The 16391-nt window shown below is 49.7% G+C and overlaps 6 protein-coding genes across 6 annotated transcripts; 2 read left to right on the forward strand and 4 right to left on the reverse strand.

Annotated features, from left to right (window-relative positions):
• Positions 1-27: 27 nt before the first annotated feature.
• Positions 28-2637, reverse strand: LOC1280155 (uncharacterized). The gene is made up of 5 exons (XM_319968.4): positions 2409-2637; positions 2134-2334; positions 1724-2042; positions 451-824; positions 28-354 (listed from the first exon to the last, which is right to left on the reverse strand). The coding sequence occupies exons 1-5, from the start codon at positions 2550-2552 to the stop codon at positions 28-30; spliced, it is 1365 nt and encodes a 454-aa protein (XP_319968.4). The 5' UTR covers positions 2553-2637.
• A 210-nt stretch (positions 2638-2847) lies between these two features.
• LOC1280156 (glutathione S-transferase 1-1) lies at positions 2848-3916 on the reverse strand. The gene is made up of 3 exons (XM_319969.4): positions 3577-3916; positions 3303-3512; positions 2848-3225 (listed from the first exon to the last, which is right to left on the reverse strand). The coding sequence occupies exons 1-3, from the start codon at positions 3718-3720 to the stop codon at positions 2905-2907; spliced, it is 675 nt and encodes a 224-aa protein (XP_319969.1). The 5' UTR covers positions 3721-3916; the 3' UTR covers positions 2848-2904.
• Positions 3917-4197: 281 nt separating this feature from the next.
• Positions 4198-5360, forward strand: LOC5668094 (glutathione S-transferase 1). Its single transcript, XM_319970.4, has 3 exons — positions 4198-4625; positions 4702-4902; positions 4969-5360. Exons 1-3 carry the CDS (start codon positions 4476-4478, stop codon positions 5293-5295), a joined length of 678 nt encoding a protein of 225 aa, XP_319970.4. The 5' UTR covers positions 4198-4475; the 3' UTR covers positions 5296-5360.
• LOC1280157 (glutathione S-transferase 1) lies at positions 5343-6362 on the reverse strand. The gene is made up of 2 exons (XM_319972.4): positions 6032-6362; positions 5343-5962 (listed from the first exon to the last, which is right to left on the reverse strand). The coding sequence occupies exons 1-2, from the start codon at positions 6173-6175 to the stop codon at positions 5435-5437; spliced, it is 672 nt and encodes a 223-aa protein (XP_319972.2). The 5' UTR covers positions 6176-6362; the 3' UTR covers positions 5343-5434.
• A 3891-nt stretch (positions 6363-10253) lies between these two features.
• On the forward strand, positions 10254-14991 carry LOC1280158 (suppressor APC domain-containing protein 2). The gene is made up of 2 exons (XM_061657865.1): positions 10254-12519; positions 14146-14991. The coding sequence occupies exons 1-2, from the start codon at positions 10987-10989 to the stop codon at positions 14674-14676; spliced, it is 2064 nt and encodes a 687-aa protein (XP_061513849.1). The 5' UTR covers positions 10254-10986; the 3' UTR covers positions 14677-14991.
• Positions 14932-16197, reverse strand: LOC1280159 (probable palmitoyltransferase ZDHHC24). The gene is made up of 2 exons (XM_319974.6): positions 16040-16197; positions 14932-15970 (listed from the first exon to the last, which is right to left on the reverse strand). The coding sequence occupies exon 2, from the start codon at positions 15962-15964 to the stop codon at positions 15092-15094; it is 873 nt and encodes a 290-aa protein (XP_319974.5). The 5' UTR covers positions 15965-15970; positions 16040-16197; the 3' UTR covers positions 14932-15091.
• Between the last annotated feature and the right edge of the window lie 194 nt (positions 16198-16391).

Raw genomic sequence — 16391 nt, forward strand, 5'->3', positions numbered from 1 at the left:
TGAAGCGATCACTCAACCAGATCACGTTCACTTGGCGTTGGTGCGGTTTTGCTCCAACTTGGCACGGTACAGCTGAGCGAGCTCTTCCGCACCCGCCCGATTCGTTGCCTCGTAGTACGGCAGCTTGGCAAGGCGTTCGACCCAACCGGCCAGCATCGGATACTTGCCGGCATCGATCGGGAAGATCGCATCCATCGAAGCAATGCTGGCGATGCAGCTCAGATCGGCCAGTGTCATCTCGTTGCCCACGATGTACTCGTCGACCAGCGTGTCATTCAGCAGCTCGTACGCGCGGTACAGATTGTCGATCTTTTCCTGCGGTGTCTCGGTCGCTCCGTAGTACAGTATTGGTTCCTAATATGAAGAGAGAGCGAGAGAGAGAGGGGGAAAACTCATACACATGAGGCACAAACAGGGTTACAGCTTCACAACGCATCCTAAAAGCCTTACCAAATAGAACCGTAACCGGGCAAACAGAACGCCCGAATCGAAGTGTAGCGCCGCGTTAACCTTCGACCGTTGCACCACATCCGACGGATACAAACTGTCGCCCTCGGGCTTGCCGTACTTGCTCACCAGATACACATTGATGGCATGGCTGTCCCACACGATCGTCCCGTTGTCGTCGATCAGCGGGATGGTGTGCTGCGGGTTCAGCTTCCGGAACGCTTCCGTCAGATGTTCCTGCGCGAGCAGATTGATCGGCACGATGTCGAGCTCCAGCCCGAGCGCCTTTGCTGTCAGCTCGACCGACCGGCCCGGTGGGCTGAGTTTGGCCGTGTACAGCTTAATGTTTGGCATGGTCGTTTGAATGGCGTTTCGGGCTCAAAAACGGATCTGTACGACAACACGGTTCGAATGGGAATGTTACGTTCTGTGCGAATTCTAAAAGGCGAGAGTATTGCGCGAATGGAATGCAAATTCATTTCGTTGAGTGCTCACAACTACAAGCGATTTCAAGCGGTAGTGTGTGTGTGTGTGTCTGTTTATACACAGGCAAATATTTGCATTTGACGGGCGGTAAACAATTGGAAAGCATTTGATTAGATAATAGGGCGCTCGTTAGGGGTTTGGGGGTTGGTTGGAGACACGATTGGGTGAGGGAAAGCAGTCAAACAAAAACGCCGGCAAACGAACGTTTGCTTTTATTATCTGTTTTACGTGTGTATGTGTGTCTGTTTTTGCAAGTGTTTGATAATGTGTTTTTAATCTTTGCTGCTTTTTTTTTCGTCTCCCGCACAACTGGCCATTATTTCTGTTTGTCATGTTTTGATTTGCTTCCTTTTATGTATTTTATTATCTGCATTCAGTGCACTTAACTTGTTTGCCATTTCTCATTACTATTTTTTCATATTCTTCTTGTATTTTATTACTTACTTATCAATTCTTGATAACATTTCTCTTTTTACTCCTTTCTTATCTTTCTTTATTGTATTCTATTTTTTTTCGCTCATGACTCGTCAATGCTTGGATGCTTTTTCTATGTTTTACTGTATATGATTATCAGTCTTTGTTTCATCTCGTAATCATCTTTCTTTTCTTTACTTTATTGTTTTATTTTACTTTTTTGCCTTTTCTGTTTTCGGATGCTCTTTCTTATGTTCTACTGTGAAGTCATTAAACTACTGATAACAATGGCTGCTTCTTACTTTTTTTTAATTTATTTTTTCCAAATGCTTCCAAATTTAACTCATAATAATCGTTTGGTCTCTCGCACCTTTTTAAGCCTTAGCATTTTCCTCCTTTTTGGCTAGCACAAACTTGCCCAGATCGGTACCACCGCCACCGTTCGCTTCCTCATAGTAGGGCAACTGCTTCAGCCGATCGATCCACGCGTAGATCCGGGGATGCTTCGACTGCTCTAACGGCACCACACCCATAATGCTCGAGATCGTGGAAATGCAGCTAAAGTCGGCGATCGTCATGGTCGGTCCGGCGACAAAGTCGTCCACCAGTGTGTCCTCCAGCAGCTCGTACGATTTCTGCACGTACTCAACGCGATCCTCGGGGATGTCGGATTTGCCGAAGAATAGGATACGTTCCTGTGGAAGGGGTTTGGAAAATGCTTGGCGTTATGCTGGAACTGGAACCGGTCTCAGTCTTTTTAGGGGAAAAACAGGTCACGTCACTTACGAAAATGAATCTCATCCGGGCGAACAGTACGCCGGACTCGAAGTGCAGGGCCGAATTTACACGGGCCTGCTTGACGGGGTCTTTCGGATAGAGGCTATCATCTTTGCCATACTTCGTCACCAGATAGATCATGATCGCGTGGCTCTCGGTGATGATCGTACCGTTGTCATCCAGCACCGGGATCGTATGTTGCGGGTTTAGCTGTGCACATATGGGTAATGTAATGCATACCAATTGCTTTCTTTCTAACTTTCTCTCTCAATCCCTTTACGTACCTTCACAAATTCCGGCTTCAAATGGTCACCCGTTAGCAGATTAATGGTCTTCTGCTCCAGCTCCAAGCCCAATGCTTTGGCCGTCAGCTCCACGGCACGGCACGGTGGGCTAAGGTGCAGGGTGTACAGTACAAGGTTGGACATTTTCGCAGCGAACTAAAAACTGGATGGACACACACCGTACACGTTCAAGAGACACACCCGAACTGATGATTGGCTGTGGATGTTTGTAGCATCGACCCCAAGCATAGCAAACGCCCCATGCTTCGGATGTGTGATTGTATTCGTTGGAAGGGCCCGAGATAAAGCATTACTTGGGGTTGGTGTTTTTGTGTGCGTGTCGGCGAATTTATTTCATACTCATTCCGGTTCTTCGTACTGCAACATAAAAGCAGAAGCGAATTCCTGTTTTTTTATGCACAAGAAACACGTTACTGGGTGCTTTAAATCCTACACTTTATTTGACTAGTTAACAACCGAGAATAGCATGAACCTGTTACAGTTTTGCATTCTTCGCCAACATATCCACAATGAACTCGGCCAGCTCTGTGGCACCGGCACCGTTGATCTCTTCATAGTACGGCAACTGCTTCATCCGCTCGATCCACCCGTGCACCCGCGGGAACTCGGACCTTTCCATCGGGATAAAGCCCACCATAGAGGCGACCGAGGAAATGCAGCTCAGGTCAGCGATCGTCATACGTGATCCGGCTACGTAATCGCTCTGCAGCGAGTCTTCCAGCAACCGGTACGCCGTACGAACGTACTCGATGCGATCTTCCGGAATTTCTGGTTTGCGTGCGAAAAATACCAACTCCTATATGTGTAGATACATAAAATGACTTCCTCATTACTTGTGGGCTTCAACATAAGGGTCTTCCTGCCGAAACCTACGGTAATGAATCGCAACCGAGCAAACAGCACACCGGACTCGAAGTGCAGTGCCTCATTGACCCGAGCCTGCTCGACAATGTCCGTTGGGTACAGCGCATCCTTCCCTTCGCCCTGGCCGTACTTACGCACGAGATAGATCATGATCGCGTGGCTTTCGCTGATGATCGTCCCATTATCGTCCAGGACGGGGATCGTATGCTTAGGATTGAGCTGTAATAGCAAATACCAGTAGCATCAGGGTTATCTTCATCTCTTCTACAAACACGTGCTATACCTTCAAGAACTCAGGTGTCAAATTTTCCCCAGCAAGTAAGTTCACAAGCTTGCGCTCTAACTCCAATCCAAGCGCTTTTGCCGTCAGCTCCACGGCACGGCACGGTGGGCTCAGATGAACCGTGTATAGCACAGGTTTTGGCATCGTTGCTGCTGGGGGTTTCGTCTACGAAGCGCCTTGTACACTCTGAAGTCAGCGATAAACTGGCGATGGTTATGATTTGCAGTTCTTGCCGACCGTCGGGATGCGTTTTTAAAACGCATACCGTTACAAAAACTGATAAAAAATAATGTGTAGAAAGGTATAGAAGCATTGTCACTGACCAGATGCAGGTGAAAAACAGAATGGGCAGGTCTCATCAAGCAGTATCAGCGTTCCCGTTTGCAAGCCAATCGCTCATTAGGCTTAATGAAGTATTAGTAAACAGACGTGTAATCATAGCGTAAATCACGACGACTCATATCTCAATCGATGACAATTCGCTTTTTTTTGCAAACCCTACTTTATCGATTTTATGAGGTCATTTAAAGCCAATCAATGAGGTACTGAGGTCATTTCGCTATTCAAATGAAAGTGTATTAAGAAAAGATGTTGAGAACCCTCTACACTTTAGCAATCTAGTAGGGCAGATTCCCAGTCATCTAGATAAGAGTAACCACCAGTAGAGTTGTAGCTACTTCATGTTATCACTTCCAAAGCAATCCCAACCAACGCTCCTAGATAATTCCTCCGTTCCCTAATCGTCTTATCAGTGCCATGCATTGTCGTCACTCTTGGAAGATATTATCCCGAGACTTGGTGATCTCTCTTTGCGGAGCTGCACGTAGCACAAGTAGACTCAACTTAGTCCACGTTGGATCATCATTTGGATACGTTCGTGACGCGTTTCAGACTGAACGATGGAACCCAGCAGACTGGTACTGTACACGAACCGCAAGAGTCCACCGTGCCGGGCCGTGAAGCTAACTGCCTGTGCACTTGGCATCGAGCTGGTCGAGAAGGAGATGACGCTGCTGCGCGGTGACAAGCTGATGGAAGAGTTCCTCAAGGTAGTTTTGATTGATCGCGGGAGCATCGGGAAGTAGCGTTCCCTTTCCTTATCTAATCCATTGGTCGCTTCGCTAGGTGAATCCGCAGCAAACCATACCCGTGCTGGACGATGGTGGCATCGTTATCACCGCCAGCCATGCCATCATGATTTATCTCGTGTGCAAGTACGGTCGTGACGACGGTCTCTATCCGAGCGAGCTGGTACGGCGGGCCCGGGTCCACACGGCGCTACACCTCGAGGCGGGTGTAATCTTTTCGCGGTTAAGTTTTCTGTTTGTTAGTAAACTCAGACTCACAGAACAATGCGGCGATGAGACTTAGGATGATTATGTACCTTTCCAGGAACCGGTCATTTATTCGGGCAAATCGTACTTCCACTCCGATCGGATCGAACACATCCGGAAGGCGTATCGCTTGCTGGAGGATTCGCTCGTCGATCAGTACATGGTGGGCGAGAGTCTCACGATTGCCGACTTTAGCTGCATCTCCAGCATTGCCACGCTGGTCGGTGTGGTACCGCTGGACGAGTCCAAGTTCCCGAAGATCACGGCCTGGATGCGGCGCATGCAGGAGCTGCCGTACTACGAGGAAGCCAACGGTACCGGGGCGATCGAGCTGGCCGAGTTTGTGCTGGGCAAGAAGGAAGCCAATGCTTCCCAGTTCCTGTGACGGAAGAGGAGTGACGAATCTCTATGGTAATAAAACACAGCGTCTCGTTTATTTTGATTTTTAAATGCAAATTGGAAAGCTTTATTCTTGACCTGAGAAGACAGAGCTGAGGGCATGTGCCGTGGACGTTAAGCCGGATCTAAACCTTGCCAAGTTTCTGGTTGTACAGCTGCAGCGCCTCATTGGCCCGGTCCGTGTTGATCTCCTGGTAGTGGGGCATCGTTTGCTCCAGCCGCTTCAGGTAGGCCAGCACCAGCGGGTACTTGCTCGCATCGGCCGGGAACAGTGCGTTGAGCGTGCAGAGCGATGTGCTGACGGAGATGTCCGCAAGCGTGATCGTGCCGCCTACGAGGTAGTCGGTGCCAGATGTCTTCAGCGTAGCCTCGAGCAGATCGTACGCTTTATGTACCGAGTCGATCTTCTCCTGTGGCACCTCCGTCTGGCCCCAGTAGAACACCGGCTCCAGGATCCAGCGCAACCGGGCGAACAGTACGCCCGACTCGAAGTGCAACAGGGCGTTGATGTTGGCCTGCTTCACTAGATCCTTCGCCGGGTAAAGGGTGTCATCCTTTGCGTACTTCTGCACCAAATAGATGATAATGGCATGGCTATCGTACAGCGGCACACCGTTATCGTTGACCGTCGGCACGGTGTGCATCGGATTCATCTGCGGATGGACGGAAGATGCACAGTGAAAGTGATGAAGAAGACGCGAAAAAAGAAGGCGATCGCTTACCTTCAAATACTCTTCGGTCATATTTTCCTTCTTCGCCAGATCAATGTACTGCACATCCAGCTCGATACCGATCATCTTTGCCGTCAGCTCCACGGCACGGCCGGCCGGCGTACGGCGGGTACTGTACAACACAATCGGTGCCATGGCGCTTCGTTGTTGTTGTTGTTGTTGTTGATGATGATGTGTTGACTGTCAACGGCGCGTTTCTCCCTTTCGATAGGAATGTTACGAAAAGACTAACCGGCTCGATGTAGGGGGGAAAGTATTTGAAGCTATCCCCATTCGTGATCTTGCACAACGGTGTGCGTTAAATCTGCCCAACAAACACTTGCGCTGCGTTTGAATGTTGCGTGTGTGTGTTTGTGTGTGGGAAACCGGTCCGTGGTTGTGTTGGTGTAGCAATCGCGTACCTTTAAATTGCCGATTCTTTGGGGGTGTTCAGAGTCGATCGCTCGGCAAACATTGTGTTGTATTTATTTCAATATGTTTGTTGACTTCAGCAAGTATTTTTTTACCAAAAAAAAATCATGTCAATGCATTGATTGATTCAAAATTAAAAAAATAATCTTTAAGTTAATTTATTTTTTGTTTCGTTTTTTTTATTTGACTGTACCATTTACATCGTTGAATTTTTGTTCCCTGTTCAATAGATTTATGTCAAATTTTATGTTATCTATGATAGAAAAACATTCACTTTTATTTAGCATATTATTTATTACAATTATATTTAAAGCTACAAAGTCTTACGCATTTCAAGAGCAATATAGATCACTATACAACACAAATTTGTTTGATTTCAACGATGCTCTGATGATAATGAAGTTTAGTTGAAATTAAAATATTACAAAAATTCTTTAATACAGATCTCACATGTTGGTTTTTGTTAAAAAAAATTTTTTATTCTAAATGTTTGTTTATTTATGTACATTTTATTGATTTGTTTCATATATTTAGTATTTAATTCACAATTCTGTTTTCTAGTACTACTAGAACTTGTATCACTTCAATTTTCTTTTTCATGTTTTGTTATAAATGGAAATAATATGATAATGGGCTATTTTTTATATTAAACAATAATAAGTATGAACTATTAACGCTAATTTTCAACTAACTAGGCAGATTAATTATCGATTGTTTATGTTTTTGAGCAAATGATACTTAGGTGAATTGAGGTAAATATGTAAGTTGTCCGGTGTAATTTATACGACGTGCCGAACACCTAAACAAACCCCATTGCCAACATCCATCCAAATGTAGCCGAACATTAAAAAAAGGTCATTGACTCTTTCGAAAAGCACCCAATCTCCGCATCAGGCCCCCCGACGACATACACGATCGCTGTGAAATGATACACTTGTTTCAAAAACTCATTTAGTTAGTGCATTACCCGTGGAGAAGAAGAAAAAAAACGCGAAGAAAAATCCCATCCAACCGGAACATGTCCACCCAGTCCACCCGACCGCAATTCATCGCAAATCGGAATACCGGTACGGAATTAACCTTGGCGAATAATGCTCCCTCGCTCCGTTGTGGCCGGAATTGCACACGGGTGCCGAATAAATCATTCAACTACCCCGGCTCCCGGCCTGTTGAAACGACTTCCGCGTACAGTCTCGGTTCCGCCCGCCCCGAAGACCCCTGGGAGTAGGGAAAAAAGGGTGGTGCATTCGTACCGGTATGTCCGATGACACACTTTTCGCAGGCAAACAATGGCAATTTTACGCTTTTAATTTTATTCGCTTTCATTTTCCACCATCACAGACACAGACACATTGATCGTGAGAAGACTTCACCCGGCTTTGGTGCGGAAAATAGAATCGAGTTCGCGTTCTGCGGAAAGATCGCGTCGAACCAACAGCACCGTTACGCTTCACGTGACCAGCCAGCCATATAGTCGACCAACCGGAAGCGCGTTGATTGTCAGCGTGCGTGGGCGCGAGGTGGCGATCGTGGCGACATTTGGACATGCGAGTGGGCTTTTGTTATATGGTCAATCGGTGTAACAGGTTGATCTCGCCACGGCATAATGGAAAGAGCGCCGGGGGTGATATGTGGGCAGTCAGCATGACGTCTTTGTTTCATCGAACGAACCCCACGATTTAGGCATTGTTATGCGAAACAAAAGCCAACGGAGAGGTTTGTGAGATGCACAGGTTCTCAAGCCTTATGGGGAATACCTGTTTGGGTTTTTGTAGATCATGCTCCAGTCCATTTCAGATGTTGATCAATTTTCCTCAAACGATATTTTAGAGTATTGCCCACCGTTCGGGACATCATCTCATGCAAAATCTCAAAGTGCACGCGCCATACCTTGAAGACCTTCGCAGTTTACGTTACGCGTTCGGGTTGTTTTCGTTTCGTCTGCTCTTCTCGACATGCCAGGGCACCATCCACCAGCCAGGGAGAGTCGCAAATCGTCGCAAGAAAACCAGTTTTGGAGTTGCGCCAACATCTTTCGCCAACCGGAGCGCTAGATGTTGCTGTTATGTGCTGTGTTATACGGAGCCTGGACAACAGCAAGAAGGAGTCTCAGACGAAATGCTGAGACACGTTTGCAAAGCTTCTACGTTCTGCATTGCAATTAGGGTTTGGATTAAAGAGAAAGAGAGAGAGAGAGAGAGAGAAAAAAAGAGAAGAATCAAATCAATTCAGCGTTTGATTGCAAATCCAAAACACCCCCCAAGCGTTGTGATCTTCACTGTACAGCGGCACGATTTGTGTCACTCTCTTATGACCACCAGATGCCATCTCATTCTCCTACTTGACTCAACCTCGCTGCAAAGTAAACAATCGTTTATCGCAATTTCCGATCATAATTCACACCGTTTCGTCAACAAAAAGCTCATTTCCCTCCCCGTTTCTGGTGCACTGTAAACTGACTCTACACGCATACCAAAGGGGGCAAGAGCATACAAAGGCATGAGCATAACTACGGGGCGGCAAAAGGGAAAACAATTGCAACCTAAAAACAGCTTACCCTCTCCTCCTCTCCTGCTGTTCTTGCGTAATCCTTTGAAGAGTAAGTGGAGATCGAGATTGGAGGGGTTTTTTATGCTCAGTATGAGAGATATAATGGCGTCTCACCCTTTACAGTGGCTGCCTGTTAACTGTATATTTTATGACGTTTTGTCTCTTCGAAGTAGGGGGAGTGGTGGACTGAGATAGGCAAAGAGAGCCTAGCGGGATTTAAAATGCAAAACAAAAAGCACCGATTTCAGCACGTTCACCCTCAACCTATCATATCTCTCGCTCTCAGCTCTGTGAAGGAACGGGTCGCATTTAGTGCCGGACACGAGCAAGGCAGTGCGGTTTTATGCTCAACCACCTCGAGCAGGCGCTCGGTCGGACAGTTTTATGGCCTCACGCGCGTGTGTGTGTGTGTGTGTAGAAGCGTTGTTGGGGACGTTGGGGGAGGGTTAGTGGGCAAGAAAAGGACAAAAATGCTAGTTCAACAGTGGTGGACAAGAAATGACAAAAAAAAACAAGCGTGTCATACCATAAATTCCAATTGGTTGACTTTCCAAATCACTTAGCGCCTAAAGTCAACCTCGTAGGCCCCATACATCATCCCCCAAAAGTGTCTTCTTCCGGCTTAGTATGTCCCCTCATCGCTTCGTTGTTGTCCATCGCCTTCTCTCTTCCTCCCGCTTTCTATCTCTTTCTCTCTCTCTGTGTTCACTTAAGATCCTTGATCGACCTTCCTCGGCTTTAATAAAAGCCCTTCTTTTTCGGCCTCTCTCTATTTCTATTTCTCTCTCTCCTTCTCTCCCTCAGTGCTGAAATTCGTATGCACCAATTCCGTCCCTTACTGTGCTGTGTGTGTGTTTGTATGTGTGTGTGTGTCTGTATGTAGGGAATGCACACCCCTAAATGCCAATGTTTTTTTTGCTCTCCTTCTCTCGCTCTCTTTCTCTCTCTTTCTCAAATTTGTCCCATTTCAACGACCTCCTTCCTCCGTCAACCCGTCGTGTTGCTCGCTCCATCCGTGTGTGACAAAACCATCCAACGACCCCTTCAAACGCAGGGGCAGAGGGAGACAGGCGGCAGCTGATTTGTGTGTGTGTTCGGAATCAGGTTCTGCCCCTTCACCTCCCCGTTAAAGCGAGGGTGGAAGGGATGCAAACGCAAAGGGAAGGGAAAAATACACACACAAAAGAGAGAGAGAGAGAAAGGGAGAGAACACAACAAAGCAGAAAGTTCAAACGCGTAAAGGCGCGCTGCGGCATTCTCTCGCGTGACTTCACGGGCGACGGATGCTGTCCGCGTGCTGCGCGCTGATCGTTGTTGTACGGGGGTTCGTCGCTTGCTGTGATCGGGTCGGACGGGTGAAGCTTTCGCATAGAGAGAGAAGGGGACCGTTGGTATCGGGTGTTGGTCGTTTCAAGCCTTGAAAGTCGACGGCAAGCGTTAGTTAAGAGTGGTCTTGAAGTGATCTGCACACGTTTGTTAGTCCGCTGAAATGATTAACGATCTTGTGTGATCGTGCAGCAGTGTTAAACGTCTGCCGTTAAATAGTGGTGTTAATAATATCTCGTGTGATAGAACCAGAAAAGCAAGTAGAAAGCAAACTCTTCTGTAGGGTGATACCTGTGTCTTGCCAATCGTACCTGTCGTTTATGTCTGTGCGCGAACGCGCCAAGAAGGATACGAAAAGTGAAAGAATCGTGCAGCCTGAGGCGCTATTATACGTTCACAAACACAGAGAGAGAGAGAGAGAGAGAGCACTTGTGACGCTTTGTACATGTGTGTGTGTGTGTGAAGTGTGTTAAAAGCAAAACAACGTGTGCCGTTTCCGAAAAGGATCCGAAAGGAAAGCAAGAAAACCGGACGGGCGGACGCGAGCGCCTTAAAACGTGTTTGCGCGCGCCACCTGGATGGGGCAGTTTCTCTTGCGTTACTGGATGACTGGCCTTGTGTCTGTGTGTGTGTGCCGATTTGGTTCGGCAAAGTGAGCGATGGACCCACTGCCCAACCGCAACCGAAAGAACATACTATCGCTGAGCGTGCAACGGACGGCGACCACGGCAACGACGGCGTCAGACATGACGTCAACAATGGGGACACACCTGCACCGTCAGCAGCAACCCCAGCAGCCCCAGTACCACAATCGACACACGGCCCTCCCGGGACAACCGGGCGTCGTGCTGCCTGGGGCATCGTCCAGCCCACTGCTGGTGCATTCCAGCTCGGCGTCTGCCATACCGGACAGTCGCTCGTACAATCCCCAACTACCACCACCACCACCACCACATCATCACCATCATCACCTTCACCTTCAACAACAACAGCGGCAGCAGCAGCAGCAGCAGCAGCAGCAGCATGAGGAAGGCGGTTTGCCGAAAGCGTTCGTCGCCGCCATGCGCACCCTGTTCGACATTATGGACGATCGGAAGACGGGCTGCGTGCGGCTGGCCGACATCGAGGAGCGGTGGCAGGACGACGGCTCGAAAGGGCTGCCACGTGGTGTCATCGAAAGTTTGCGCAAGGTAACGCCCCCGAACGGGTTGCTTTCGTTCGAGCGCTTCTGCAGCGGCCTCAAGATCTGCCTGTTGCGCAACCAATCGAGTCCACTATCCAGCTCACCGCTGGGACTTGTCTCGCCCCACTCGACCTCATCCTCACCGCTCGCAAGCCGCGATGAGCCGCCGCTGAAAGCGTCCATGGCAAAGCTGTCCCTCTCGCGGCCACCTTCCGCACCGCTGCTCGATCTCGATGGTGGTGGCGGTGGTAGCAATGCCGCCAAGTTACCCACACTGGCACCCGTTTCCGCCTGGCACGCGACCGGTCCAACGACCAACACGGCCACCGTACGCCCGAACAACGCAATGCCGGCGCAGAAAACGCTCAGCATGCCGCAGCTACTCAGCCCGGACGGCGAGTTGGAGCTGGAACGGCCGCCGATCATACTGCCGGGCGCATTCGGACCACCGAAACCACCGCGCGTCTCGCTAAATCTGGAGCGCAATGCGCAACAGCATGCGCAGCAGCACCAGCAACTTCCGCTACACAATCCAATGATTGGTGGAGGAGGTGGTGGCTCCAGCATTGATAAGGCAGAGATCCGCAACGCGCTCCAGAACTGGCAAATGTCACTGCTGCTTGGGGAAGCGGGCGGAGATAAGGGCGATTCGGGCAAGGGGACACTGCGTCCACTAGCACGTGGTTCCGCTGACGGACAAACGGACCTGTCCACCTCCTCGCCCTCCCTACAGTCCATCAATCAGCTAGACGGCGCTCGGCTCAGTTCCGGCGGCCTGTACCAGAAGAAATCGCCCGGCGCGGCCGGGCGTCGCCGGGAGCCGCGACGCCACACGCTCCAGAATGGCGTCGACTACAACATGCTGAAGCGACTGAAGCAGATCGAGCAGGAAAAGGACATCCTGCTGCAGGGGCTGACGGCGGTCGAGCGGGCCCGGGAGTGGTACCACAAGCAGCTGGCGGCGGTGCAGGAAAAGATGCGATACCTGGGCCGTCCCGGATCACACATGGTGAGTGGTGATGGGTATATCCCATTTTTTCTGGAGTCGGATTGAAAACACTTCGGATTCACCGAATCCGAATCCTGATCAGTCCGGATCAGTCCAGATCTGTCCGGATTAGTGCTGTGCTCTTTCGAGCGCACCCATGACTCCGATCCGACTCCGGCTATTGTTAGTCTGATTCCGACTCCGTCAAAATCCGAACCAGTAGTTCCACTCGAAGTCAGAATCGTTCGTAGTCGTTAGAGGCGCTTGAAGTCGTTCGAAATCGCTTGGAGTCGTCCGGAGTCGTCCGGAGTCATCCGGAGTCGTCCGGAGTTGTTCGGATTCGTCCGGAGTCGTTTGAAGTCGTCAGAAGGGCCTGGAGTCGGTTGGAGTCGGAGTCATTCGGAGTCATCCAGAGTCGATTGGAGTCGGTCGGAGTCAACAGGAGCCGTCCGGTGTAATGTGCTATTAATCAGGCATTTCATTTGGTTGTGTTTTTTCTCTATCTTTGCCCGTGCACTTCGTACATAGGCTTTTGTTTCGAATGCCGATTCCGGTCGGCTTCGGACGACTTCGATTCTAACCGATTCCAAACGACTCCGAAAGACTCCGAACGACTCCAAACGACACCAAACGACTCCAAACGACTCCGGATGACTCCAACTCCCAACGACTCCGGACGACTCTGACGACTCCGAACGACTCCGGAGTCCGGACAACTTCGGACGACTCCGGACAACTCCGGACAACTCCGAGCGATACCGGACAACTTCGGACGACTCCGGATAATGTTGGGCTGACCTACCTGACGGAGTTGATTGCGGCATTATCGGAGTCGGATCGGAGTCGACTCCGGATTTTTGCCTACTTTATCCATCACTTGTCCGGATGAGTCTCGAAGCGTCCGAACGAGTCCGGTCGAGTCCGAGTGATTATGTTAGGTAGGCGGTGCAAAAACAGTAAGGTTATTTCATTTTCAAATGACAAAGAAAATTGTTATACTGCATTGTAAATATTCGATGCCTTACTTGAAAGTGAACGAAATCATCAATAATCGTTATTTTGGGAATTAGCAATTGTAACATCAGCCTAAACTACTCGCCCTGAATCTATCGGACTAGTTCAGACTCATCCAGACCCATCCGGACTCATACGGACTCATCCGAACTTATCCGGACTGATCCGGAGTCGGAGTTGATCCACGACTCCACTCCAGGTTACCCATCACTAAGTGTGTGTGGTGATGATGATGGTGAATACATCCCGGATGCACGTGTGCAACTCGATACGCGTGTGACTCCTCGGGAAGGGAGTCAACAAAGCTTTCGCCCTAACTAAACAAACTTTCGATTTTGCTGAAATTGATCTACTTTTGCTGCTGTTTGCAATCGATTTAAGTTGTGTTTGCTTCTCGCTGGAAGAAAGTTAAAAGCCATGCCGTTATTCAGTGCCAACTGTTTAAAAAGAGTGGTGCGGTAACTTAAATCGTACCCCGGAGGGGGGCAAATCGGCATAATTGACGGCTTCCGGTGGGCTGCTCGCTTCAGGCTAATCGGCTCGCTGCATTCGCTAATCCGTTGCGAACAATTAACAAGCGGGGTCATGTCTCATTTTTAACTCCATTTTTCTTTCTCTCTCTCTGCTCCACAGGAAACGTGGACCGAAACGCAACAGGAACGGCTCGATCTGCAGCGGGCCAGGGTGCTCGAGGTGAACCGCCATCTAATGATGCTGGCCGAAAGCTGGGAACGGGGCGGATTCCCCATGCACATGAACCTTGCCCTACGGCCTCTGCCCGGCGGGTTCGCGGGTGCTCCGGGCCACTATCAGCAGCAACGGTCGCTGCATCGTCCGGCACAGCCGAACGCTAGCATTCCACCGGCGGTACCACCACCACCAACAACAGCGTCTGCAGGAGCGACATCTTCAGCGGGAAATTACCAACCGACAGCTTCCCAGTCGCATCATCTCCAACAGCAGCAGCAGTCCCAACAGTCGCCGGAAATGGTAAACCATCTGAAGCAGCAGAACCATCAGCTTTGCGAGGAGATTAACCAGAAGAACGAGAAGCTGTCCCTGCTCGAGCGGGAAAAGGCGGCACTGATCCGGGAGCTGCTGCAGCTGCAGCGGACCAACCGGGCCAGCAGCATGATATCGAACACGGAGGAGCTGGTGTTCTGAGACACTTGCCGAGGGTGCTCGCAGTGCCATTTTGCAAAAAGAGATTTCTTCCCCCGTTCTACCACCCCGAAACAATACGCTAGTCATCACGTGTTGTCGAGCTGTGCGCCGTAGAGCTTCTTCTGTTTGGCGGGCGGGCTTTGTGTTAGCGATGTTACGGCCAATCTTAAAGGAGGCAACACAGCCACGTACCAGGTGCTTCTTTCATATCGTCAGTGTTCGTTAAAATAAAAGAACCGGACGCTCGCGCGAGGATTGTGTGTGGAAGGTTGGTTTATAAAACGAAATAAAGTAATTGATTATTTTAACTACAAACTGCGTGTGTGTGTCCCTTAAATGCTATCAATGGCTGTACCAATTCCCCGCTAGTACTTTGGTTTTGTACAATTGATCCGAACTTGCTGCCTCTTTCCGGCTACTTACTCTTAAGTGTTTGCTTCTGAAGTGTTTCCCAGTTGACGCCATTGTGCGGCAGCTCGCTCGCAACGAACGGGGACAGCCACGCAATGTACCACCGGTTGCCCAGCACCATCCGCAGGTTCTCCGCCCGGCCCATATCATATTCCGGTGCTTTTCGCTCGTGCACGACCGCACCGCTCAGGATGAGCCGGCCGTGGTAGATCAGCAGCACGCCGGTAAACATAACGCCCACCATGTTGATCAGATAGATCACCAGATAGTACTGCTTCGTCGACGTGTCGATCAGTAGCATCGCGAGCGGGAACACGATCTTCACCAGCGACGTCCAGTTCCGGAACTCCTCGCCCCGCACGAACCACAGAAAGTAGTTGTTCAGCACGCTGGCGTACAGCGTGGAGATGAACAGGTACACCACGAACAGGATGAAGTAGCGGTGGTTCTTGTGCCCAATGCAGCACCCGGTAAAGACGCAGTGATGGTCCCGCTTCAGGATGCACGTCCGGCAGCTGGCGCAGTGCCAGGAGCGGGGCGGCGCTATGAACTCGCAAGTCGCGCAAAGATGCCAGGATTTGGAGCCGAGACCGGTGCCGGCACCGGCCGTGGACACGCCTGCCGCCGGCAGCTGGATCAGCTCGGTCGAGCAGCTCGTATCGCACAGCATGGTGGCGAGCATGTGGGCCGTTACGTTGAACAGCAACAGGACGGCGGGGACGAAGTGCACCCAGTTGTACACCGAGTCGGGCCCATGAATGCCCGGTATCACGACGTACACCTCGAACCAGAAGGTGATCGGGATGATGCCGGCCATAAAGGCGGTCGCGACCGCGTCCTGCAGCGTGCGGGGCAGCACGTGTTTCCGTATCCTCATGGTCGGCTGCAAGTAGCGCGGGAAGGGGAATGAATTAGATAGGGAGTAAAGGAATAAAATGGGCAAACTTGTTACCGAAATTATTCCACTGCCTTTCGCAGTGGTTCGATTGTAAACAAAAGGCTGTAAGCTGGTATTGTTGTTGTGCTGTCAGTTGAACTGAAAAATTAAACGCATCTACAACTTATAGTTCAGTGCTTGAACAGAGACGGCGGCGAATGACAAACGGTTTGTTGATTTTCAGTGGGATTTCATCCGCCGTTGTGTTTGGTTTTGTGTTCTCCGAGTTGCCGGTGAAAATCGACGTTTTAATAAACTTTAAATATATTAAAGTTGAATTTATACGTCTTCAATGGGATATTTTCTTGTTTGAGTGTGAATTTAAAAAAAAATATTATCATTTCATGATAGTGAATCATCATTCGTG

This window comes from Anopheles gambiae, chromosome 3 (assembly GCF_943734735.2).
Source record: "Anopheles gambiae chromosome 3, idAnoGambNW_F1_1, whole genome shotgun sequence".
In the NCBI taxonomy this organism is placed as follows: Eukaryota; Metazoa; Arthropoda; class Insecta; order Diptera; family Culicidae; genus Anopheles; species Anopheles gambiae.

Coding starts and splice junctions, on each gene's coding strand:
- LOC1280159 (XM_319974.6), bottom strand. CDS start 15,964: ATGAGGATACGGAAACACGTGCTGCCCCGCACGCTGCAGGACGCGGTC.
- LOC1280157 (XM_319972.4), bottom strand. CDS start 6,175: ATGGCACCGATTGTGTTGTACAGTACCCGCCGTACGCCGGCCGGCCGT. Junction 5,963..6,031: donor TGACCGAAGAGTATTTGAAG/GTAAGCGATCGC, acceptor GTCCATCCGCAG/ATGAATCCGATGCACACCGT.
- LOC1280155 (XM_319968.4), bottom strand. CDS start 2,552: ATGTCCAACCTTGTACTGTACACCCTGCACCTTAGCCCACCGTGCCGT. Junction 2,335..2,408: donor TGAAGCCGGAATTTGTGAAG/GTACGTAAAGGG, acceptor ATATGTGCACAG/CTAAACCCGCAACATACGAT. Junction 2,043..2,133: donor CCCGGATGAGATTCATTTTC/GTAAGTGACGTG, acceptor CCCCTTCCACAG/GAACGTATCCTATTCTTCGG.
- LOC1280158 (XM_061657865.1), top strand. CDS start 10,987: ATGGACCCACTGCCCAACCGCAACCGAAAGAACATACTATCGCTGAGC. Junction 12,520..14,145: donor GCCGTCCCGGATCACACATG/GTGAGTGGTGAT, acceptor TCTGCTCCACAG/GAAACGTGGACCGAAACGCA.
- LOC5668094 (XM_319970.4), top strand. CDS start 4,476: ATGGAACCCAGCAGACTGGTACTGTACACGAACCGCAAGAGTCCACCG. Junction 4,626..4,701: donor TGATGGAAGAGTTCCTCAAG/GTAGTTTTGATT, acceptor TCGCTTCGCTAG/GTGAATCCGCAGCAAACCAT. Junction 4,903..4,968: donor CGCGGTTAAGTTTTCTGTTT/GTTAGTAAACTC, acceptor GTACCTTTCCAG/GAACCGGTCATTTATTCGGG.
- LOC1280156 (XM_319969.4), bottom strand. CDS start 3,720: ATGCCAAAACCTGTGCTATACACGGTTCATCTGAGCCCACCGTGCCGT. Junction 3,513..3,576: donor TGACACCTGAGTTCTTGAAG/GTATAGCACGTG, acceptor TTGCTATTACAG/CTCAATCCTAAGCATACGAT. Junction 3,226..3,302: donor CTCGGTTGCGATTCATTACC/GTAGGTTTCGGC, acceptor CTACACATATAG/GAGTTGGTATTTTTCGCACG.